The sequence below is a fragment of the Salvia splendens genome, chromosome 8, assembly GCF_004379255.2.
Source record: "Salvia splendens isolate huo1 chromosome 8, SspV2, whole genome shotgun sequence".
In the NCBI taxonomy this organism is placed as follows: Eukaryota; Viridiplantae; Streptophyta; class Magnoliopsida; order Lamiales; family Lamiaceae; genus Salvia; species Salvia splendens.
This window is the reverse complement of record NC_056039.1, coordinates 5478145-5502874: the sequence shown is the minus strand read 5'-3', so window position 1 is coordinate 5502874 and position 24730 is coordinate 5478145. Positions and strand designations below refer to the sequence as shown.

The 24730-nt window shown below is 41.1% G+C and overlaps 2 protein-coding genes, 1 non-coding gene and 1 pseudogene across 7 annotated transcripts; 1 reads left to right on the top strand and 3 right to left on the bottom strand.

The window, feature by feature from the left end:
• Positions 1–85: 85 nt before the first annotated feature.
• Positions 86–12932, bottom strand: LOC121744801 (BTB/POZ domain-containing protein At3g44820-like). Of its 5 annotated transcripts, none has more exons than XM_042138452.1 (6): positions 11556–12931; positions 11198–11349; positions 2751–2820; positions 2363–2547; positions 1254–2266; positions 86–1106 (listed from the first exon to the last, which is right to left on the bottom strand). In XM_042138452.1, exons 5-6 carry the CDS (start codon positions 2253–2255, stop codon positions 534–536), a joined length of 1575 nt encoding a protein of 524 aa, XP_041994386.1. In that variant the 5' UTR covers positions 2256–2266; positions 2363–2547; positions 2751–2820; positions 11198–11349; positions 11556–12931; the 3' UTR covers positions 86–533. The 5 variants fall into 5 exon arrangements, with proteins under 5 accessions (XP_041994386.1, XP_041994388.1, XP_041994385.1 ...); XM_042138454.1 differs by having other exon boundaries at positions 2363–2462; XM_042138451.1 differs by lacking the exon at positions 11198–11349 and having other exon boundaries at positions 2363–2462; positions 11556–12932.
• Positions 12739–12934, bottom strand: LOC121746292. Its single transcript, XR_006038992.1, has one exon. It is a non-coding gene; the product is annotated as a U2 spliceosomal RNA (small nuclear RNA).
• Positions 12935–13908: 974 nt separating this feature from the next.
• LOC121744802 (protein PYRICULARIA ORYZAE RESISTANCE 21-like) lies at positions 13909–14780 on the top strand. The gene is made up of 3 exons (XM_042138455.1): positions 13909–14070; positions 14181–14262; positions 14361–14780. Exons 1-3 carry the CDS (start codon positions 14056–14058, stop codon positions 14489–14491), a joined length of 228 nt encoding a protein of 75 aa, XP_041994389.1. The 5' UTR covers positions 13909–14055; the 3' UTR covers positions 14492–14780.
• Positions 14781–15709: 929 nt separating this feature from the next.
• Positions 15710–22976, bottom strand: LOC121744392 (annotated as a pseudogene).
• Positions 22977–24730: the final 1754 nt, after the last annotated feature.

The following is a 24730-nucleotide window of genomic DNA, read 5'->3' as shown; positions in this document are numbered from 1 at the left end:
ATTCCATACCCCCAGTTCTGAGTACCAAACAAAGCCTAATTATATTCAACAAAATTAAGGTTCTACCAATAATACCAGAAGCAAAAAAACGAACCAAGATTCTTGAAAAATCTATGCTTTCAAACTGTACATTCAAGATTCAACCTGTAAGCGTATCAATATCACATACATAAGATTCAAACTATACATTCTTGTGAATGCTGTGAAAACCAAACCGGAGAAAAAACTCTAGTAGGTAGTTTTATACTCGATATCATCGACTGTATTATTGCATAAAAAACTGAGGCAAAACTCATCTGCTAGAAATTTTTCCCCAGCCCAGTTCACCATCTAAAGCTATGCCTTGCTATGTTTAGAAGCTTTTGTACCTTCTCCAAGATATGGACAAACACCGCCTTATCTATGTTGGCTTGACGCACTGCAAGAGAAAGAACCCAAGCTTACCACCTTGAGATTGACAAGCCCCTACTCCCAAGGTTGCGCGCTCGGGGCAAGAACAGCAGTCGAATCAAGAGATACGGACTTCTAAATACTCAAAACTGGGAGAAACTCTTTCTGTGTCTAGGGTTCTTGATGGACGGTCGTGCCTGCTCGACTGATGCTCTTGGAGTTGGTGTCCCACTCTCAATGACATCTTGTTGGGCATCTAAAGCCTGAGGAAGTAGTTTGCCTCCATTCCCTCTAGGAACAAGGCGTGGAGAGCTAAGGTAACTGTTTGACTTGGTTGCCTTTTTCATCTCTTCCTTAATTTTACTGAACTCTTCTTCCAGTTCACCAACTCTAGACCTCATCCGCTCCATATCTACTTTCAGCACCTGGTTCTCACGAACGACTGTTACCCATCCATCTCGATGGGCCCTTTGCCCAGCAGCTTCGTTAGGAATGGCCAGAGAAGCTGTGGGGGCACTTTCAGCATCGAGAACATTTAGGCAGCCAGCTAAGGCCGTCCGCAGCTGCATCTGCTCGAAGAACAAGACTTGAAGTACGATTCTGAGTGGAAGCCTCTCGTTTTGAGATGCGTGTGCGCAAGCATCGATCGAGAGTTTCTGAAAATCAATAATGTTGCAGAGCTGCTCCCGCTCTTTATCTGAAAGCCAGGGATGTGCCTGCAGAATTTCACGAACATTTTTTCAAGAAAAGAGAACTTACTGGAAAGGGGCATAATTCCTTACTGCAGAAACAAGAACAGACGAGATTTCTAACCTAAATGAACACAAAGAAACATATAACTATGCCAAGGAGGTCATTCAAACCTTAATGTATATATCCAGTGCTCGGTATAGCCCATCATGCAAAGATCTCGAAGATTCTGGCAATGCTTCTGCCAGTGCACGTAATTTTCCAGGTTTCAAGTTTACATCAGAAGCAACCTCCGCTACATAATTATCCACCAATTTAGCAACTCTCTTGAAACGCCCTGATGATGGAGATGTGTCAAGGTCGGCTGATAATGGAGATATAGAAGCTATACTCGGCTCAGAAGATACAAAATGACGAATCATCCTTTCAACACAATCTGTGTTGTATAAAGTATCAGAATCGGAATAATTAGGTATAAGTAGACCATCTAGGGTTGCCAAATCCAGCTGTATGCCTATTCTCCTTTCCAGAGAATCCTGGCATGTATTGTTAACCCCCAAGATCAACGCAACACGTAAAAGCCCCAGCAGAAAACGGCAAAAAGATTTTCCCTTCTTCTCTGGCAGTAATTTGATAACACTTCGCAAAAGAGCATCTTGATTGACATTAGCAGGCGTCATGCTGAAACTAGCAACTGTCCTCGAAAGACCACTCTGTCCTCCTTGCCATCGTCCCAATCCTGGAAGATACTTTTTACAATAGTACATTATGGAGCGTGCTAAATTCTCTGGACTTATTCCTTTGGCTTCCATTGTCTGAATCAGCCTCTCAAACAACTCGACACAGAGATACGATACGTCCTCAAACCACCAGTTGGATTCATTACTCTGGATCTTTGCACCGGTATTTATCCCATTCCACAGAATGCTCCCTCCAGGACTCTGTAGGCTACCATACATCATCATAGGCCATCCGAATAGTGAGGGGTCCGTACAGATCATTACAGACAATGCATTGATACATCTACTTATAATTTGAAGTTTGTCTGCTCTCAGAATAACTAGTTCACAGCTTTGGAGCGCCAAAATGCAATCCTTCCAGTCTTTTAGGATATGCTTATGGAAATAACTTTCTGATTTGGACAGTAAATTGTCTTCACCATAATCATCGGTCATCGAAAGATAATCTGCAGCACAGTACAAAATTACTATGTTCTTGGGTGTGAAATCTACCCTTCCACTATAGCAGAATTTGACTACAATGGAAAACGTTTCGGCACCACCTGGAAACTCTTCGAGAGGTACTGTTGATGTCTTGTCAGTAGAACTTTCACAATCTTCAAAGATGGTTGCTATCTTCCCACATCTTGAAATAAGAGGGAACTGGAGCGTATACACTTCTATTAGAGTCCAGATATAATTGGCACAGAAGAGAATTGTGAATCGAAGTCTAGGCTGCCAAAAGATGCTACGCAAATGATAATGGTTAAGTAAATCAATCCACAAAATATGACTCGAGAGATATACACACATGTTTCCTGATATTCTTAGTACAAGAAACTAGTATATAAACAGATTGGAAAAGAAAAACTAGTTTTTATTGCTCATCTAATGCCAACCTATAAGCTAGATACTTGTCAATGGCTCTCCAAAATAAATAAATAAAGATACCTTGTGAAGATGGAACTTTACTTCATCCACCACTACTGTTATATCACTTTGCAAACTTGAACTGTAGTACCTGACAAAAAAAATTCTTTGTGAAAACATTTCATATCAATCGCATGTTCTTAGTGAATAAAAATGATACAAGCTAATACAAGACATTTTTGATACAGATGAAAATGGCAGGCTAAGAACAATATATTTTGTTATGCTTGCCACAGCCTTCAGCGTTTCACAAAAGTTATGATACACAGGATAAAGTAGTCAATTTATGAAAGAAACTGAAGTATGATATAATGGTATAGAGAGGAAGATCTGATTTGACGATTACCTCATTCAATACTACACAATGTACATTTTCGCCATAAAACTCACTCAAATTGCCTATCGACTAGCCTACCCCCTCCATATCACATGTGATGGAGTACGTACTAAACAAGCCCAACAGCAGTAAAGCCCATCAGCCTAAAGCCCAAGAAAGAGTATCAGTCCGGCATGACTAAAGAAGTTCAGTTCGGCACAACCAAAGAGTTCGGCCCCAGCCTACAGCTCGGTAAAAGCCAACCAATCAAACTCTGCTCTCAGGTAGGCATCAAGCTCTACAAAGCTGCTCGGCAATAGTTCAGCAGTTCGGTCTCAGCATCGGCAAAAGCTGCTCGGCAATACCGAACTGGGAGCCACGACCTCCACTACACGATCTATCTAGTGGTGGACCCATGCAGGCTCTCATGACCTCCACGACATCCACGACATAATTACTGATGATGTAAGCCACTGCCTAGTTAGTGGCCATGCAGGATCTCATGACCTCCATGACCTCCACGACTTAGGGTGGTGATGCAAGCCACGATCTCAGTTCAATATATAAATAGAACTTAGATCTGATAGACCAGATTGAGACTAACTCTAGAGATAAAAGATCAGATAGCAAGTCTGTGTTGTAAGCTGTAATCCCAGATCAAGCAATACAATCTTGCCCTCCCTTCTTCCCGTGGACGTAGATTTACTTCAGTAAATCGAACCACGTAAATTCTTTGTGTCGTAGTCTTTATCTTCTACCAGCATTTACAAACATCAGAAATTCGCGGATTCATCACTGGCGCCGTCTGTGGGAAACAGAGAACCAAATTTGTGATAAAGCGAATTTTTGACCCTTTTTCCACCCCAAAAAAAAAAATGCATACCAGATCACATAACACCCGTGCCTCCGTCCGTGATAACCATGAGGAAGCTAATCCAGCAGCCCATAGGCCTGGAAAGCAGCCTCGTGAGAAATCTGTCTCCAGTTCTCACGAAGAAGGAACAAGCCACTCCAGGAGAGATCGCACCGAGTCTTCCCAGCAGCCCGATTTAAATGAAGCTGTCAAGCTGTTCTTGGCCGAGAAGCAGGAGGAGTTCTTAACCTTCCTGCAGAAGAGCCAACAGCCGGAGAAGACAACGGCGGATTCTCCCTCCTCATCCAGACATGAAAGTCACTACCGCAGTAGTGACGTGTCTTCCAGGAGAAAGAATCCTCAACCCCGACATGTTCCTGTTCCTCCTCGGTACCGGAACCACAGGAGAACTCCATCTCCTCCGTACCGAAGAGATGTCGGGTTCGCCATGTACGGAGCATTGAAGACTCCGTTCTCGGACGATATCACCCGAACTCCTTTGCCGCGGAACTACCGGACACCGTCAATGACTTATGACGGGCTAGTGGATCCTCATGACTTCTTGGGATGCTATCAATATAATATGGCGAACCAGGGTCTCAATGAGGTCCATATGTGCAAGCTGTTCCCCGAGCTGCTCATCGGGAACGCCAGAAGGTGGTTCGACAGCCTTCCTCAAGGCAGCATTAGATCCTACCGAGATCTAATGGATGCTTTCCATAGGAGGTTCTTTCAGAAAGCGGAAGCCCGAATTACTTCGGCTCAGCTGCTTTCTATACGTCAAGGTCGCGACGAAAAGATCAGCGACTTCCTGACGAGATTCCATAAGGAATGCCTACAAGTAGATAATCTCAATGATCTACTTGTCATTTCGGCATTCCAAAATGGAATCCTGCCCGGAGCTCTCTACAGAAAGCTCGTGGAGTGCGGTCCGCAAACAGCTCAAGAAATGTGGGACATTGCGGACCAGTTTTCCCGTGCGGATGAGGCAGACCGTCGAAAACGGTCTTTAGACAGCTCATCCCGAGAAGAGAAAAAGAAGCCCGATCAAAGCGGCCAGGTGCTTCCTCGCCGAACTCCTTTTGAAAGAATTCAAAGGGCACCGGTACAAGGCAGATTGGGGCCACGTCTCAATCCTGAGAAGCCGCCCGCTCAGTTCGTACCATTAAACAAGTCAAGAACGGAAATTTTCGAACTACATTCCGATATGTTCGAAAAACCAAAGCGGATGACGAAATCAGCCGCGCGGCGACCTCAGGATCAATATTGCTCCTTCCATCAAGCCCACGGTCACGATACCGAGGAGTGCCGAAATTTGGCTGCAGGTATTGATGTTCTTGTGAAAACAGGAACGTTAAAAAAATACCAAAGCAAGCAGCCGAAAAAGAACAAAAAGCAGAGAGGTGCGAACTGCAATCCTCAGGATCCGAAAAGGCATGAAGATCCCGAAGACGACGACGAGCCGCAATATGATGGAGTAATCCAGACTATTGATGCTCTCCCTGCCGGGAAGACTAAGTCGTCCCTAAAAGCAGAACGCAGAGGTTCCAATCAAGAGGAGCCGACACATAAAAGACTGAAGAAAGACGAAGTGATTACATTTTCAGATGCCGATCCCGTCCCAGCCATCTCTCCTCACCAAGACGCTATTGTCATTCAAGCCGGAGTGGCAAACAAACTGATCCACAGAGTATTTGTGGATACAGGAGCGTCAGTCAGCGTTCTTTTTAAAGAATGTTTCGATAAAATGGAAGTGGATCCAGCTCGGCTCAGTCCGGCTCCACTTCCTCTGAAAAGTTTCGCCCAGGAGGACACCCGCCCTGAAGGTATTATCAGCCTTCCGATCACGGTGGGAAGAGCGCCTACAAGCTCCAATACGATGATCGAGTTCTTTGTGGTGAAAGCTCGGTCCCCGTACAACATCATCCTGGGGAGAGACTGGCTCAACACAGTTCGGGCCGTTTGCTCTACTTATCACCTCACCATCAAGATCCCCACTAAAGGTGGGATAGCGGTCATCCGAGGTGATCAAAAGAGAGCAAAAGAATGTCTGCAGATTGCGCTTAAAAGTGCCGAGCAATCAGTTCGGCACCATCAAGCATAGCAATCACAGCAACCGGAGTCAGAGGCAAGCGAGATGACCGAAGTCACTTCAGAGCCGAACTCAATGACCGTTCAGTTATACGAAGATGATCCATCCAGAACGGTCAAGATCGGCTTCACAGGAACGCCTCTACTCCGGGAAAAGACCATTCAGCTCCTCAAGGAGTACAAAGATGTCTTTGCATGGTCTTCGTTGGACATGACCGGAGTGCCCCCCGAGGTAATCACTCATCGGTTAAATATTGATCCTTCAATCCGGCCAGTAAAACAGAAGCAAAGACTCTTTGCGGCAGAAAGAAGCCAAGTCATCCATGACGAAGTCCGCCAATTACTAAAAGCGGATGTACTATTCGAGGTGAAATATCCTTCTTGGGTGGCCAATCCTGTGATGATCAAGAAAAAAGGAGGAGGATGGCGGATGTGCATAGATTTTACCGATCTAAACAAGCACTGTCCTAAAGATTGCTATCCCCTTCCGAATATAGATAAAAAAGTAGAAGCTTTGATCGGCTTCGAAATTTTCTGTTTTCTTGATTTATACAAAGGATATCACCAAGTGTTGATGGATGAGAGTGACGCTCCGAAAACAGCTTTCATTACCGATTTCGGCATTTTCGCTTATAAAAAGATGCCATTCGGTTTAAAGAATGCCGGAGCCACTTATCAAAGGATGGTAGACAAGCTTTTTCGGCACCTAATCGGAAAACAGGTTGAAGTGTATGTCGACGACATAGTTGTCAAAAGCAAAAGCACTTCGGAGTACGAATACAACCTCAAATCCACTCTCGACGTGCTCCGAAAAGCCAACCTCAAACTCAACCCCCAAAAATGTACCTTTTTGGTAGATTCGGGAAAATTTCTGGGTTGTTGGGTTTCAAAGGACGGACTCAAGACAAATCCCTCAAAAGTTCAGGTTATTCAGAACATGGCGATGCCGAAGTCCATACACGATGTGCAAAGACTAACTGGATGTCTAGCCGCATTGAATAGATTCCTTTCCCAAGCAGCCGAAAAGCAACTGCCGTTCTTCAAAGTGTTAAAAAAGGCACCAAAGTTTGAGTGGGGAGCCGAGCAGAAAAAGGCTTTTGACGAGCTCAAAAGTTATTTAGCCGAGCTTCCAATTCTCTCTGCTCCAACAGATGCCGAAGTGATTTTCTTATACTTAGCGGCATCCGATCAAACCATTAGCGCGGTGCTTGTACGAGAAGAAGGCCTAAAGCAGTTTCCCATCTACTTTACAAGCCGAGCATTAAGAGGTCCAGAAACAAGGTATCAACCTCTGGAAAAAATTGCTCTGGCGTTAGTAAATGCAGCAAGGAGACTGCGGCCATACTTCTATGCTCACAAGGTATGCGTCTTAACCGATCTGCCTCTTCGGCAAGTTTTGACCAAGCCAGAAGCATCAGGCAGAATCGCCAAATGGGCCATAGAGCTGGGAGAACACTCAATCGAGTACCTACCTCGGAAAGCCATCAAGGGACAAGCCTTGGCAGATTTTCTTGCAGAGGCCAAGTTCGATCAAGCAATTCCTGTTATTGCCGAACAGAAGAATTCTGCCAATGCCGAACTAGCACAGCCCTTGGAATCCGAAGTAGAGCCGCCGGACTGCTGGAGCGGATTCGTAGATGGAGCTTCGAATAAAACGGGAAGTGGAGCTGGTATTCTGCTTATCGCTCCCGATGGACACGAGGTAACCTATTCACTTCGGTTCTCATTCCCAACCACTAATAACGAAGCCGAATACGAAGCCCTCCTTGCCGGACTCCAGTTAGCGCAAAGTCTGCTCGTCAAATCTCTCAAAGTCCATTGTGATTCACAAGTCATAGTAAATCACATGTTGGGTACAAGTGAAGCTCGTGACGAGAGAATGAAGAAGTATTTGGACAAAGCGCAAAGCATCAGCCGAAGTTTCTCCTATTTTCGGATAATCCGCATTCCCAGAGCGGAAAATAGCCGAGCAGATACCTTAAGTAAGTTGGCCTCAGATCCGAGCTCAAAGGCGGAAGAATTAATGCATCGAAGCATTGATGAAGCCGAGATACATTCAGTATCCAGCTCGCCGAACTGGATGACGCCGATCTTGCAGTATCTGGATCAAGGACAATTACCCGAGGATAAGAGAGAAGCTCGGAAGATCACGTGCCGAGCACTTCGGTACGAACTTCATGAAGGAGTCCTCTTTAGAAAGTCTTACCTCCAGCCGTTATTGCGGTGCGTAGGACCAGAAGAGACGGACTACATCCTCAGAGAAGTTCATGAAGGATCGTGCGGTAGCCACATCGGAGCCAGAGCTTTAGCTAAAAAAGTTCTGAGATGGGGATATTATTGGCCAACCATGGTACAAGAGGCAGTGCAGCTCGTCAAGACATGCCCGAAGTGCCAAATCCATGCAAATATCCCAAGGATGCCGCAGACCGATCTATCCACTATGCAAAGCCCTTGGCCTTTTATGCAATGGGGTATAGACATAGTAGGACCACTACCACAAGCTCCTCGGCAAATAAAATTCCTAATCGTTGCCGTGGACTACTTTACGAAGTGGGTGGAAGCTGAACCATTAGCTACGATAACGAGCTCGAAGGCATTGGATTTCGTCTGGAAGAACATAGTGTGCCGATTTGGCATACCCCACATCCTCATCTCGGATAACGGGACTCAGTTCACCGACAAGACGTTCAAAAATTGGTGCCAAGAGCTGAATATTCAACAGCGGTTCACTTCGATCTCTCATCCACAAGCAAACGGACAAACGGAGGTAACAAATCGTATCCTGGTGAAAGGGTTAAAAGCTCGGTTAGAACAAGCCAAAGGACAATGGGTAGAAAATCTCCCTCAAGTCCTATGGTCCTACCGAACTACACCCACAACCTCCAACGGTGAAACTCCGTACAGTCTTGTGTACGGCACTGAAGCCGTGATTCCGGTGGAGATCGGCATACCCAGTCCCCGAACTCTAAATTTCTCAGCAGAAATGAATGACGACGGACTGAGAGCCGAGCTAGATCTTGCCGAAGAAAGAAGAGAATTGGCATGCATAAAAGCAGCCAAGTACAAGGAGCAAGTAGCCCGGTATTATAACCAAAGGGTGAAAAAGCTGCAATTTCAAGTGGGAGATCTCGTCTTGAGAAACAACGAAGTAAGCCGAGCAGAAAAGCTAGGCAAACTCGAACCCACATGGGAAGGTCCGTATCGGGTGTCAGACGTCCTCGGCAAAGGGTCTTACAAATTGGCTCACATGTCAGGAGAACAGGTACCCCGAACATGGCACATTTCCAACCTCAAGAAGTTCCATTTGTAAGAGACAGTCCGGTCAGTCAGTCAGTCTTGAGTCCTGTTCGGTCAATGTGCTTTCTTTGGTTTGCTTGGTCTTTGTTTGTCTCTGTGTGTTTTATCTGTGCGTTTTGTCTGTCTATGTGCGTGTCGTCTCTTACAAATGTTACTGAGGTATCTTGTTCTTCGAAGGCTGATCCCCTTCTTAGAACATATACAAGCCAACGATTGTGAAGTCAAAGCTTCTAAAGAGGATACAAGACCACAATTCAGCTTAAACAAGCAGTTCGTCTGAAACGAACTGCAATAAGCCAACGATTGTGAAGTCCAAGCTTCTAAAGAGGATACAAGACCACAATTCAGCTTAAGAATCAAGCACTTCGTCTGAAACGAGCTGCAACAAAAGTCCGATTCACGCGATAAAACTTGCCTGAATTAGGACAAGGGAAAGTCCGATCCACGCGATAAAACTCGCCGAATTAGGACAAGGGAAAGTCCGATCCCCAAATTAGGACAACGGAAAGTCCGATCCGAGCGATAAAACTCGCCAAATTAGGACACAAGACGAGTCCGGTCAAAGATGTTTATTTCATCAGACCAAAGACGAGTCCGGTCAAAGAAGAGTTCACTTCATAAGACCGAGGACAAACATCAACTTACCCCGTACCTTTATCCAGAATGCCGAAGTAATTCACTTCGCTTTCCGGGGGGGGTAGTGATGGAGTACGTACTAAACAAGCCCAACAGCAGTAAAGCCCATCAGCCTAAAGCCCAAGAAAGAGTATCAGTCCGGCATGACTAAAGAAGTTCAGTTCGGCACAACTAAAGAGTTCGGCCCCAGCCTACAGCTCGGTAAAAGCCAACCAATCAAACTCTGCTCTCAGGTCGGCATCAAGCTCTACAAAGCTGCTCGGCAATAGTTCAGCAGTTCGGTCTCAGCATCGGCAAAAGCTGCTCGGCAATACCGAACTGGGAGCCACGACCTCCACTACACGATCTATCTAGTGGTGGACCCATGCAGGCTCTCATGACCTCCACGACATCCACGACATAATTACTGATGATGTAAGCCACTGCCTAGTTAGTGGCCATGCAGGATCTCATGACCTCCATGACCTCCACGACTTAGGGTGGTGATGCAAGCCACGATCTCAGTTCAATATATAAATAGAACTTAGATCTGATAGACCAGATTGGGACTAACTCTAGAGATAAAAGATCAGATAGCAAGTCTGTGTTGTAAGCTGTAATCCCAGATCAAGCAATACAATCTTGCCCTCCCTTCTTCCCGTGGACGTAGATTTACTTCCGTAAATCGAACCACGTAAATTCTTTGTGTCGTAGTCTTTATCTTCTACCAGCATTTACAAACATCAGAAATTCGCGGATTCATCAACATGCTAGACGAATCATTATTCAGCATACCTTTCTGCCACTAGGATCATAATATCATCCAAATGGCAGCAAGAAAGGGCAGCATTTTCATATAATTATACACAATCCAATAGACTGAAAGAAAAGTATAAGCTGAGTAATAGCATATACACGCTCCTAGTGAAGAATGTTCATGATTATGCTCAACCAGAATAAACTGAAAACCGTAAGAGTTCACAAAGGGTGAAACTGATGTAATGCCTACAATCTCTTAGTTAGACAATTTATGATTTCGCCGCTTTCAGAAATAATAGGTTAACCACAAGAACATTGCCAAAATGCCAATGAATCCGTTGTAACTAGTCCACTTAGCTTTATTGCCTAAAATCTCAACAAAGTTAACAATTACCACAAAAGATGATACTTCCTTAGAGACACAGAAACACTGACTGCATGATGCTTAATTCAAATGCAATGAACTCGACTTATGCATTCCGCTAGTTCAAACTCGATTATATCTATTACAGTGCAATTTGTTCTCGAGCTTGTTACCTCTATCATTCATCCAACCATACTTCTGTTTCCTTTTTGCTTGTTTAGAGCATAATTATCGCTAACCGTACTTTCGAAACTAACCGTACTTTCGAAACTCTGATTTTGTTAATATTTGGTAATTATAACATACCCCAGAAAAAAAATGTCACCTGCATATGATGAAGTATAGTGGAGTAGTAAATAACAAGACTTCAAGGTTATCTCACACATTAGTAGTATATCTTTAAATTGCTCGAGTAATTACAGAAAGAGTCTGCCTGGGAGGTTTGGAGCTCTCAGTGATCAAGAATGAACACATGGGGGGGGGGGGGGGAGAGAGAGAGAGAGAGAGAGAGAGAGAGAGAGAGAGAGTTACCAGTGATCTCCTTCACGATGGAATCCAGAAGTTTTCCCAGGAGGAGCCATCAGTCGGTAAAAGGCTTTTCTTGAAGAAAACACCTCCCTTTTCTTCAATAAAGGCCTCAATTCAATTCAAATTCATTCTCCCCCTCTAAACAATAGAGCCAGAGGGCTCCCATGATGTCAATTTTGAGTTCACCGCAGAAACATCAGAGACCCTGATATTATCATTATTCTCACAGCTCAGCAATCCATTAATTTAAGCATCCATCAATAAACAATAAACCCCACCAAATGTAACCAAAATAAAACCCACCAAAAGCAGGCCACCAACCATCACAACTCACAGCCACAGATGGATTAATCCCAAGTTTTTAACAGAGCGAAAAAAGAAAAACTGAAAAATAAAAGACCAAGATTTACTCGGTCAAATTAGAGTCATTATTTGATTAGCGAAAACAAACAGCAATTATGGAAAGCCCAACCTACTGTTCCTAAATATGCGGCCACTGTATGGGACACATACTTTAACTCTATTATAAGACAGGATCCAAGACAAGAAACCGGCTTGAATAGAATATGAGAGAACCAAAGAGGAAAAAGGTATCGACTTATCTCAATATTCGTATATACTCGGCTAATATTTTCTATTATTTCCTTTTCAGCACAAGATGTGTTTAATGACAATGTTTTTATTTAAAAAAATGTGTTAGCAACGTGAATAAAGGCGCTAAGATAGTAAAAAAACATGGGCAATCATATTGACTGACAGCAGTGGGAGAATTGTGGTGTGTAGCATGTGCAAGTGAAGTGGTCATTTGGTCGAACAGGTAGCGTGCAAGGGACGAAACACAATGGTTCAAGATCCCAGGTGATTGTTCTAGTGCGCATGCCTCCACAATTAAGAGACACGTTACTTGGATAATATTCCAATCCAATTGTAGAATCTCCCCTGTCAAAATAACAACCTCTTTACATTCAATTCAAACTCTTCGGTTTATACTAGCTTGATCATTGAGCTAGCTAACCATTTATCATAATTTTGTGATATATTATAAGAGTAGTAGTAGTATAACTCATTGGGCGGGCCCATTTGTTCTTAATGGAACTGAATCCACTTGTACACACGAAGAAAAATAACACATAGTAAAACATAAAGCCCATTAAATTATTTAAAAGTATTCTTTAAACTATAATTGGTGGGGTGCGCCAGGCCTGTGCAGTAGTGCAACGCATAGGCGACGCTTGAAAGCCCAGATAGCAAGCTACCCTGACGAGCTTTCCCCCTCAAAAAATAAATTTAATATCGTGTGAACCAATGGTCCACATATCAGATATTAAACTGATAAGAACAGATACTACACTTGATCTTAGCCAAAAGGCCGAGAAAGGTATGAGCTTACCATTGAATGGCCCATGCTTTTATACTATGTAATATGCACTTCCTCCTTGATGCATTCGATGTGGGATAACCCACTGATATAAAATTCCAATAACCTCAAACACTACATCTTATCTAAAGCTTCTTCAAAACTTCACTGAAATATACTACTCCGTAATTACAATAAATTATAGTACAACAATTCTAACAAAACCCATCTATGAAATCTGGCATCAAATTTAGCTTTGTGAGACATGATCAATTGCAGCAGCTCGTCGCGGTTGGTCTTGGAGAGCAAAGAGACCATGGTTACGGCCTGAAGATGCAATCCGAGACTATTATGTTACGCGATTCACGATTGCAACCACGTCTATTGTCTTCTCCGTCATACCTCTTTCCAAGTACTCAGAACTAACTTCAGGAAAAGAAAGAGTTCTCTCATTATTTTCTAGTCACATCATTACTAATTTTTAATCCAAGTTTGTATCACAAATGAAAGTTATGTTATCGCTGAAAACAGTTGAGGATGTTTTAATCGCAAACTTTTAAAAGGTGGTGTTAAAATTGCGATCATATTTACAATCATGTATAAATTTGGATTAACATTATGTAATTTTCCAACAATTAATGGTGCAGTTGATGAATCTAGCTGGTTGCGGCCTAAAAATACAACAATTTTAATTTTTAACAATTAAACAACATTGTCTTCATGTCTTGTGTGATTCACTGATTTCGAATTCTCCAATATTCGTTACTATCTTCAAGCAATTTAAAACTCAAATTCAATACAGGAATACATAGACTAAAAGAATGTAAGTAGGTCATTCCAATTTATATTCTAGTCGTTGCAAAAATTAATAATGGTTGTTGCATAAATTAATTCATGGTCACCCACTCACGAATGAGTTAAACTACTTAGTACATACTAAGAAACAATATTGAAAGGTGAGTCCTAATCAACGCCAGCACATACAAACACATACTCATTGATAAAAACAAGAGTCTCTCTCTGCATATTTCATGAACTACTAATTAGGAGTCCAATTTTCAATTCTAAGAGATTCATAAATTCTAAAAGCCTTATCTATCTATCTATTTCTCTTTCTATTAATCAGGAGGATCAGCAGCAGGATTCATGGCAACTGAGAATGTATGCTCCAACTTCTTAATTCCCTTTTCAACTCAAGCATGATTAATTATATATGCTTCTGCTCTGATGATGAATAACATTATGGTTACTGATTTGGTGAATGTTTGCAGCTAACAATAATGACATTGAATGTTGATCTCCAGTGCCCACGCTGCTACAACAAGCTCAGGAAAATTCTTTGCAATATTCCCCGTAAGTCTCTCTCATCACAAGCACCATGATCAACTCAAGTTTGCTTGCACACCAATTTTTCATCACATATATTCAAATATTCATTTTTGGCATTATAGAAGTTAGAGATCGAGTGTATGATATGAACAAAAATCAAGTGATGATCACGGTGGATGGCTGCAACCCTGAGAAAATTCGCGACAAATTATGTAGCAAGGGTCGCAACGTTATAAAAAGCATAATTATATAGTACTCCTTCCTAAAAGAGGAAGCGTATTGATGTTCTAGCTAGTCCTTCCCAGAATGCATTGCATCTTAGTTACAAAATTTCATAGACTTTGTATAATTGAATATTGGTATGTATCTGGCAATAGTATTCTACCTTTGCCATTGATTTAAAATGAACATGCAACTTAGTGGCCATGATGCCAAACTCATCAAGCAGCTGAATTTCTGTCATGTGATAGTTTAATTAAAGTGGCCATGTTCCTTTATAAAACCAAGCAGCTGTTGCCTTTCTCATTCTGGAAAAGCAGAAATTTGTAATTTGAAGTGAGTTACAGAAACTGGAGGTGGATGTCAAAATTTAACAATGTAATTGTCCTTCTAAAATTTATTGTACTCAACATTTACCCTTGAGAATTATTCTCAACAAAATTGAGAAGCGGGAAAATCATTTCGTGGTTGTTACACCAGTGATTGCACACATTTTCTTCACAATTATTGATTTTTCGTTTTCTTTTACCCGAACTCTTGAAATACTATCATTGTGCGGATGTTGTAGTGAAAAAAGGCCAATTTGTAATTGAGAGAAAGGAAGGAAATATTGGCCACAGTTGTCGAAAACAATTAAGTATGTTTTCGAATTACCCTAACTTCAATATATATTAATTGCCCCAAGTTCAATATGTATAATGCAAAAAAATTATACTAGGAGTAATATTTAAGTATTTTTCGAATTTGCAAGCAGTTGTAGTTTAACGAAGTATGTTGCACAGTTTAACGGCCTAAGTGCAACGTATGCAATGCTTATAAAATGTGTAGTTTCCGAATTATATGTATATGTAATACAATTGTCAATCGCACATTTTACCCTTCAATGCTCTATTTGTGTGTAAATAATACTCCTTCCGTCCCACAATAATTGTCACTCTTATTATGGGCACGAGTTTTAAGAATTATAAACAAAAGTTAGTTGGAAAAGATAGTCGAATGTGAGATCATTCTTTTATATTAGTTTTATAATAAAATGTGAGTAGAGTGAATTAGTGGAATGTGAGATCTACCTACTATTTATGGTAAAAATGAAATATGACAATTATTATGGGACGGACAAAAATGTAAAAAAGTGACCATTATTGGGGAATGAAGGAAGTAAACACACATTAATTAAATCTCCACTATCCATTTTTTTATTTGATGAACTACTCAACTACGGAGTATAACAGAAAAAAATGGTAGTCTCAGATTCGCCTAAAAATAACGCTTCAGCTTTCAATAAAAAAAAGAATTGGAAGTCCGATATGTGCATGTCATTCAAAATCTTTAACTGTGTTCACTTTCTAATGCTCAAGCATGATCGGAAGAGAAAATTTGGTTGGAGGGCAAAGAGACCAGCTGTTCGTGTAATAGACCCTGCGATATCTAATCGTGCATATCAAAAGTCGGTTAAACACTGCATAGATATGTCAAGAAAGGTAAATAAAAAGCTTACTTTATATCCCCTTTTTGTTCACTCTTCTTAAAATATCAATGCAATCTTTAATCGATTTTTCTATATGCACCATCAGAAATCACAGCTGGTCTCCTTTGAGCAACTTTTTTCCTCTTTTGATCCTGCTTGAGAATATTAATGAGAGCCTTTACAGTGAACACAGTTGAGATTTATGGTGTATACAACTCAGATGAAACCATACAATGATCAATCGAAAACAAGATACAAACAGGCAGCACATCTCAGTTTCATACTTCTTAACTCGTTGCCGGTTTTGAGGTGGCCTTCTTTACAGCTTCTGCGTACGTCCGGTGTTGGTAAGTAAGAGTCGACTCGAGCAAGTCCCACAGTGATGTCTTTGGGTTCCAACCTGAGAAACACAGATACAAATTTAGGAGAAGAGCATCTCTAACATGAACCAGTTCTGGTAAAACAACAGTACTCTACCAAGTTGTCTGTTGATTATGGTCATGTCAGGAATTCTCTTGTCACTGTCATCGTATCCTTCACCATAGAATTCTTTCGAGCTTATATCAATCGTAGGTGCATTCAGTGGAGGTTCTCCACTAACCTTTGAGTAAACCTGTGTGCGCATTAAACAGGAGAGAGAGATTTCAAGAAAATTATCCAAAGTCACCTGAAAGAAAAGACAAGTGCATGAAAGGAAAGGCTTGACGGTAAAAAACGAGTTTGAACTTACCTGAGTCATCATCTCAGCAAGCTGCCTGACCGTAACTTCATTGTTAGGGTTGCCAACGTTAAATATCTGACCATTAGCCCTGGATGGATTTTCCTGAGAAATTCACTTGATTTAACAACACTCGCACAGAAAATGTAATACACATCATTCAGAAGGCATAACTAAGACATACAATCATCAAATGGACAGCTTCGATGGCATCTTTGATGTAAACAAAAGTTCTCTGAGATTCACCTCCATCCACAAGCTTCAGTGGTTCACGCCTTAAAAGATTCTGGGCAGACAAAAAACCAGCAAAATGAAAAATGACACAAGTTCATACCAGTATATAATAGGAAGAATGTTCATGACAAAAAAAACCAGTATTACATTGCTAAAGCAGGCAAGAACTCTTGGAACACCTTCACTTGGACCATCGATTCCAGGTATAAAGTCCATCCTGGGCCCAATCCAGTTGAAAGGCCTCACAATTGTAAATTCAAGACCATTTTCCGCACCCTCAGCTGTAGAACAAGAATATAAGAATACAATTAACACGAAACTTCAAATTTACTAATGTCCCACAAAAATATAGACACAGCTCACCATATATCAGTCTCTCAACCAACTGCTTTGCACATGCATATGACCATCTCTGTTTCTCAATGGGGCCAAAGATGCAAGGGGAGGAATCTTCCGATAGAACATAGTAAGCAGGATCTTGATGCAAGTAGATGGTGAATGTTCAGAAAATCCATCCAAGCAAAACAGAACAGCCCCATTGGTTATAACTTGGTAAAGCACAAGAAAAAAGTGAACAGAAATAATTGGACGTAATAGTAAACAATCAAATGAGAAGAGCTTACATTTAGCATCTGGCTAAACTTATCTAGAAGAGCAACAGTGGATGTTTTATCTATTAACTTTATAATGTTTCTACTTTGATCACAATTACTTGGGCATACAACATTAAAATGATCCCACGTTAAAATTAGCATTACACAGATTTTCAATAAACCTTTTCCATGAGTTGACTAACACGACAGATGGTAGATGTTAGGACAACATTTCCGGGTTTTTTCTATTTTTGTACTAGAATAGAGTTAGCATTCCTCGTTTGTTCTAGACTTTTTTTTTGTTTCGGGTTTGGGAGAGACGCATGAGCCTCATGCGTCTCCTTTTAATGGGGAGACGCATGAGGGTCATGCGTCTCTCTTTTTTTTTCGTTTTTTTTTAACGACGCATGAGGGACATGCGTATTAGGGAGAGACGCATCTCCCTCATGCGTCTTAGCCCATATATATTTAATGGGCTTTCGAATTTATGAAACCATTCTTGGTTGTTTCTCTTTTATAGAAACATCCTTGAATGTTTTATGTTTCACTTTCGATGTGGGACAAAATCATTCTTGGTTGTCTATCTTTTATAGAGACATCCTTGAATGTTTATGTTCCACTTTCGATGTGGGACAAAATAATTCTTGGTTTCTCTCTTTTATAGAGACATCCTTGAATGCTTATGTTCCACTTTCGATGTGGGACAAAATAATTCTTGGTTGTCTCTCTTTTATAGAGACATCCTTGAATGTTTTATGTTTCACTTTCGATGTGGGACAAATTACACTATTTCATAATTGACATGGTCCACGCTTACAGCATTTAGTCCTAATGTATGAGGACATACTTCAAACATCCAAAATAATATAGTCAAGACAACAATCTGAAGGTATTCCCATATTGTATAGATGAAGCAACTATTGATATGACAACAATCTGAATCAACTATTAAAGTATGCAGCTGTATTTTCATTTTCAATATGGAGACTCATTTGGGAGAGGTAGTTGAAATGCTCCCACGAAAAAATACCCACACACACAATTTGCATTATAGAACAACTTGACTCCAGATTTGAAGGTGGAATATCAAGCAAGCCATTGTTGAATTATCTGCAATACACCAAAAACATTAGTGTGAAAACACAATATTTTTATGCAAAGGCATATAAGATATCACTTACAGACCCCAATGGAGATGTAAAGAAGACGGAGCCAGAATGAGAGAAGGCCATGCTTCAGGGATGCAAGAGGTTACTGCAATGGCCTGTGATTATAATCAAATTGCTTCAATTTCCTCAGTTAACTGAGTTGATTCAAGAATAAAGTGTTACTAATTTACAATCATATGGGGTGGTACTATATAGGCCATGTTTAAGTCAGTCTAATCCCTGAAGTCATTTAATCTTCAAACTAATGTTTTAATCTTGAAAACAGCAGTTGCCGACAAGTCTCAAATTGTCCTTATTGACAATTGAGTATAGAGCAAAGAAAAATATATTTTCCAGAAATATTTTGTAACGAAAAGACAAAAATATATTGAGAGCAGAGCACTATACAATCTATACTGCACGGAAAGCCAAAGTGAGAATAGTTCCACAGCTCTACAAAAGCAGAAAGACAGTGAAAGACAGTGAAATTTGTCCCACATCGAAAGTGGAACATAAACATTCAAGGATGTCTCTATAAAAGAGAGACAACCAAGAATTATTTTGTCCCACATCGAAAGTGGAACATAAACATTCAAGGATGTCTCTATAAAAGAGAGACAACCAAGAATTATTTTGTCCCACATCGAAAGTGGAACATAAACATTCAAGGATGTCTCTATAAAAGATAGACAACCAAGAATGATTTTGTCCCACATCGAAAGTGAAACATAAAACATTCAAGGATGTTTCTATAAAAGAGAAACAACCAAGAATGGTTTCATAAATTCGAAAGCCCATTAAATATATATGGGCTAAGACGCATGAGGGAGATGCGTCTCTCCCTAAGACGCATGTCCCTCATGCGTCGTTAAAAAAAAACGAAAAAAAAAGAGAGACGCATGACCCTCATGTGTCTCTATGAAAGACGCATAATCGTCATGCGTCTCATTAAAAGGAGACGCATGAGGCTCATGCGTCTCTCCCAAACCCGGAACAAAAAAAAAGTTTAGAACAAACGAGGAATGCTAACTCTATTCTAGTACAAAAATAGAAAAAACCCCAACATTTCCCATCACCTACAACTGACTCAAAGTTGCAAAAACAAAGCTCAGATTTCCAGGAAAATGTTTTACTCCTCATAATAATTTAAATATTTTCATGATGGTAAAACAAAGAATCGCATTTTAGTGGCGATGTTAAATATTCAAATTGCACAAAGTCATACTTAAAATATGAGACACGAGATTTCTTGATCTAAACTGGTGGAGAAAAGGCACTTCAGTATTCGGAGGATATGAAAGAAAACTCTCACCTGTCGCAATGGGCTATCATTGGGTAAAAAGCAACCAATTGTTTTCCCATAAACTTCACAAGTGGAGAAATGAATGAGGCGTTTTCTATTTTCCGAGCAGTATTTAATCTAAACCAGAACAAACACAGGCCAATTATTTTATGTATCAGGCGATGGGAAGGGCGGATTATGCAGGGGATGTCCTAGTGATGTGGCAATGGGGTGGGATGTCCGAGTGGGACATCCGCCCACCGGAGATGCTCTTACCACGGGAGAGCATCAATGAAGTTGCTGTAGATTGTATCAAGCGGGCGCGTATTATAGTCTGCTGGAGTGCATATAGCAGCGAGATTTATGATCTGTCACATCAGAATATATAGAATCGGTTTAGGGTTAATAATTAGAATTAAAGCATGGATTATACGTATTTAAACAAACATAGACAAATACGAGGATTGAAGAGAATCGTAATTTTCGAATACTCTCCGGCCTCCGCGAAGCTGAAAAATGAAAATGAAAATGAAAATGAAAATGAAAATGAAAATGAAAATGAAAATGAAAATGAAAATAAAAATAAAAATAAAAATAAAATAAAAATAAAAATAAAAATGTATGTATCATAGAGATCTTAGTAGTACACCGCTCTAGATTTACTAAGAGCATGCGCAGCGGTGGCGTCCGTCGCCACCGCCGTCCGCGCCCCTGGCACGGACGCCATCCGCTGCTGCTACGCTCGCGCCGCTGGTACGGCGCTGCTCGATGTATCGAGCACGTCCGTGCCAGCGGAAGCACACGTGGCGCGCTCCCATTCGTCAACGGCTTGACCGTTGCATTTAAACATTTTTTTATTTTTATTTTAAAAAAATCGGTTTTTTATTAAAAAAACCGATAAAAAATAAAAAAAAAATTTCACTTCCCCAAAAAAATATATCCGTTTATAACCGTTTTTTACACCTTTTTAATTTTTTTTTCATTTTTTTTTACCCAAAAAATACACACTTTCATCTATAAATACCCCAAATTTCACCCCAAAAATTCACATCAAACTACACAACTCCTATCATCATTCTCCAATATCCATTCTCATCTCCATTCTCTCATATCCATTTTCATCTTCATTCTCTCATACCCTACAACATCACTATGTCCGGCAAGACGATAACCATTCGGGCTCCCACGGTTGGAACCCCGAATGGTTCGGTTCACAACCGTTTCCTAGTCCGGAAACGGAATATTAGGTCCCTCCTCAAACCCAAGATTCGGCCGTTCCGGGTGGCTACCGTCCATACCCAATCGACGACCAAGGTGCCTCCGAAGGGCGCTACGGGTGGACACCGGAGCCTAGGCCTCGCGCCCCTTCCCAAATGCCGATTCCTCCATCTCGCGCCGGTGTCCGCACACTGTACTCACCGGCGGAGATGGAAAGATTGTTCAAGGCGTACTTGGAAATCTCCGAAGATGCGGTGGTTGGAACGAACCAATCCGGCGATCACTTTTGGTGGCGCGTCTCTAGCCGGTACAATGCAAACCGGCCGCCCGGAACGATCGAGCGCAACGAGAGTATGGAGCGCAACTGCATCGGCCGAGCCAACGAAGAAATTGGCAAGTTCAACGGCTATTTCATCCAGGAGTCCCGGAATGCCGGGAGCGGCCGAAGCGAGGTCGACATCATCACCGCCGCGCTGAGCACCTACCAATCCATGAACGGTAAGTCGTTCAAATATCTTAACGTTTGGCAGGAGACGCGGACGCACCCGAAGTATAAGGGAGGCATAACATCCTCCTCTAGCGGCTCCTCCAAACGATCAAGGTCGAGGTCGGTAGCCCTATCCGACTCCGGCTTGGAAGAAGTGGCTAGCCAACTCGCCGGAGCTAACTTGGGTAGCCCCGACGCCGGACCGAGCGGTTCCCAACGCCGCCCCCAAGGAAGGAAGAAGGCGGCCGCCAACCGTCGTCGCGGCTCGACTCCCGAAGCCACTCCCGAGCCGCTCCCGCTCCCTATGTGCCACCTCCACCCCCGAACAACTCGCTGTGGATGCTCTTAAAGCCAACTCAATATGGCCGATAGGTCATCTATGACCCCCACGCAACTTGAAACACACGAGACCATGATAAAAGGTCTCCAAAAACAATTGGGGTTGATCCCGCCGGATGCGTAGTCTTATTAGGAGTTTAATTATGTAATTTTTAATTTTTAGAATTTTAATTATGTAATTTTTAATTTTAAGGAGTTTAATTATGTAATTTTTAATTTTTAGGATTTTAATTATGTATTTTTTAATTTTATTTGTAATTTGTAATATTTATTATGGTTTTTAAATGGATTTTAATATTATGGAAATGTTATTGTTTAATTGAATTTTATATTAATTGTGCTCGTCCTTGCGGAAGAGCACAGTTGTGGGTGTTGTGCTCTTGCCAGAGAGCAGGCATGAGTAGTACCGTTCGGGCCCACAACCGTGCCGCTGGCAAGAGCACGGTTATGGATGCTCTAAGTAGCAGCATATAATTTCACTTCAATTACTTGCTATCATCAGATATCTTCCTACATTGAAATTAAAACGGGAGAATTCCAGTGCAATGTCAGGATCTTAAGCAAAACCTACTTGAGCAAAGATCTACTAAAGCACAAGCTAAAACCAAACCTCACCAACAGTTAAAAATAAAGAGAAACAAACGACGAGAAATTACAAGATCCGCCATCCGAATGAGGCTTTCGAGGCGAGAATCGTTCTTAATGTTGAGGCGGTGGAACTGAATGCGATCCGCCCAGGGCAGCGACGACGGCTCGAGGAGGTGCTTGATCTTGTCGTTATAGACATCGACCGCCAGAACCTTGTGCTGCGTCTCGGCCATGAGCTTCTCGCAGAGGTGCGAGCCGATGAAGCCGCCGGCGCCGATCATGCATATGGTGAGCGGCTTGATCGGATTCCCGTCGAGATCTACTCTAGCGCTCGCCATTGCTTGCACCGACAGTTTGTTCGGCGGTGATTGCAGAAAATGCGCGTGAGAATGTTGGGGATTTACGGTTTATGGATTTGAGAGAATTTCGTTGCTGCATATACTAACATTATACATTAATGTATTCATCTTGTATGCTCTACTTCAGGAAGTGGGACCTACTAAACTTAACTTCTAGGTTGGTCGATTCTTTAGTCGAATTTCTTCCGATTAATATGTTAGGCTTCAACTTATAACGGCTAATGGCTAATGATAATTTTTACTACTAATACAAAATTAATCTTCGTACAATTTAATGCCACAAAATAATTTCAAACTAATTTCAATTTTAAATAATTAAACACTACTATTACTATTGTCGGACAGAGTTCCCTGATGTGATGGGTGATGATGAGATTTAAAATATGATGAAATTGTCATTATGTGTCTTGCATATGTAGTACACTGATATTGATCATAATTTGAATTTGTCTAATAGTACATCCTAATTATTCGCACTAAATGAACTCTATACTTGTTATATAAGAGCATCCGTAAGAGCATCCGAAATAGTTAGCGGACAAGCAATAGCTCAGTCATAGCCTAGCCACAAACTCCTCTGCCACATCATCAGCACTAAAAAACTCTTATTAAGCAGCTGGACAAGCAATAGTCCAGCCATAGCCTAGCCACATCATCAGCACTAAAAACAAATAATTAACAATCACACAAAATACGGAATTAAATTTACGACACATATACGGAGAAATGCAATAATTTTATTTAAATTAAAAAAAAAGTAAATTATAAAAAAATTATATAATTAAAAAAAACCTTTTTTCCACACACGAATTACGGAATTACAAAATTAAAAATTACAATCACGCAAATACAGAATTAAATTTACGACACAGATACGAGAAAATGTAATAATTTTATTTAAATTTTTAAAAAGTAAATTATAAAAATAAAATAATAAAAAAAACTAAATCGGCTAGCCTATTCCGGGCCTACAATGGCGGCTAGCGAATCGACTAGAGCTCGCCGATCGGCTAGCCGTTTTGCCGCTCGCCGCCTACAATAGTTCGGCTAGCGACCGGCCAGCGCCGGAATCGGCTAGCCGGTCCGCTAGCCTATTATTGGAGATGCTCTAAATGAACCATACTAAGAAACAATTAGAGTGATTATAGAAGAAAATTAATCTTTTTTTAATATTTGGGTTTGTCAAAATCGATATTGGATCGAACTAGCCATGCAAATTCAAATTAGACCAGAGATGGGCTTTACATATCAATTTACTTTGAAAGTTATGTCAAGAAAATAATTTTATATGAATTTTATATATGTTCATTTTCAAGTTACAATTCAGGATGGACCATCGAAACAACCTTACCCGTACTTTTTTTTCATGTAATAATTAAACCGCAGACCAAACCAAACCATCTATCAAAAAAAAAATTATATATGCTCCATAAGTAGTTATAAAATCTAACCCTATCTTGACTTGTCATATCTATCACCCAAAGTAAATAGGTGCGTAACAAACGTCAAACTAACCCTATCAAGCCACCCCCTTGATTGTGGTTTGCAAATAGGATGGATCCTAAATATACGTTCATCGAGTGCAATATCCATCCATCATTACAAACGACGAACAGTTAATTTTTTATGAACAATCTGGAGTATACAAAGAGGTGCAAAGATAGATAGAAAAGAAGATGATGTTTTAGTCTTGTGATCTCTCCAAGAAGGGTGTTTCTAAGCTCTCTCTATATGTAATATGTGGGTGCCTACCATCTCATTAAAGAATCAAGAAACTCCCACACACCACCTAACAGCCCTTACTTATTTAATGAGTAATCAAATGAAGCTTGCCCTGTA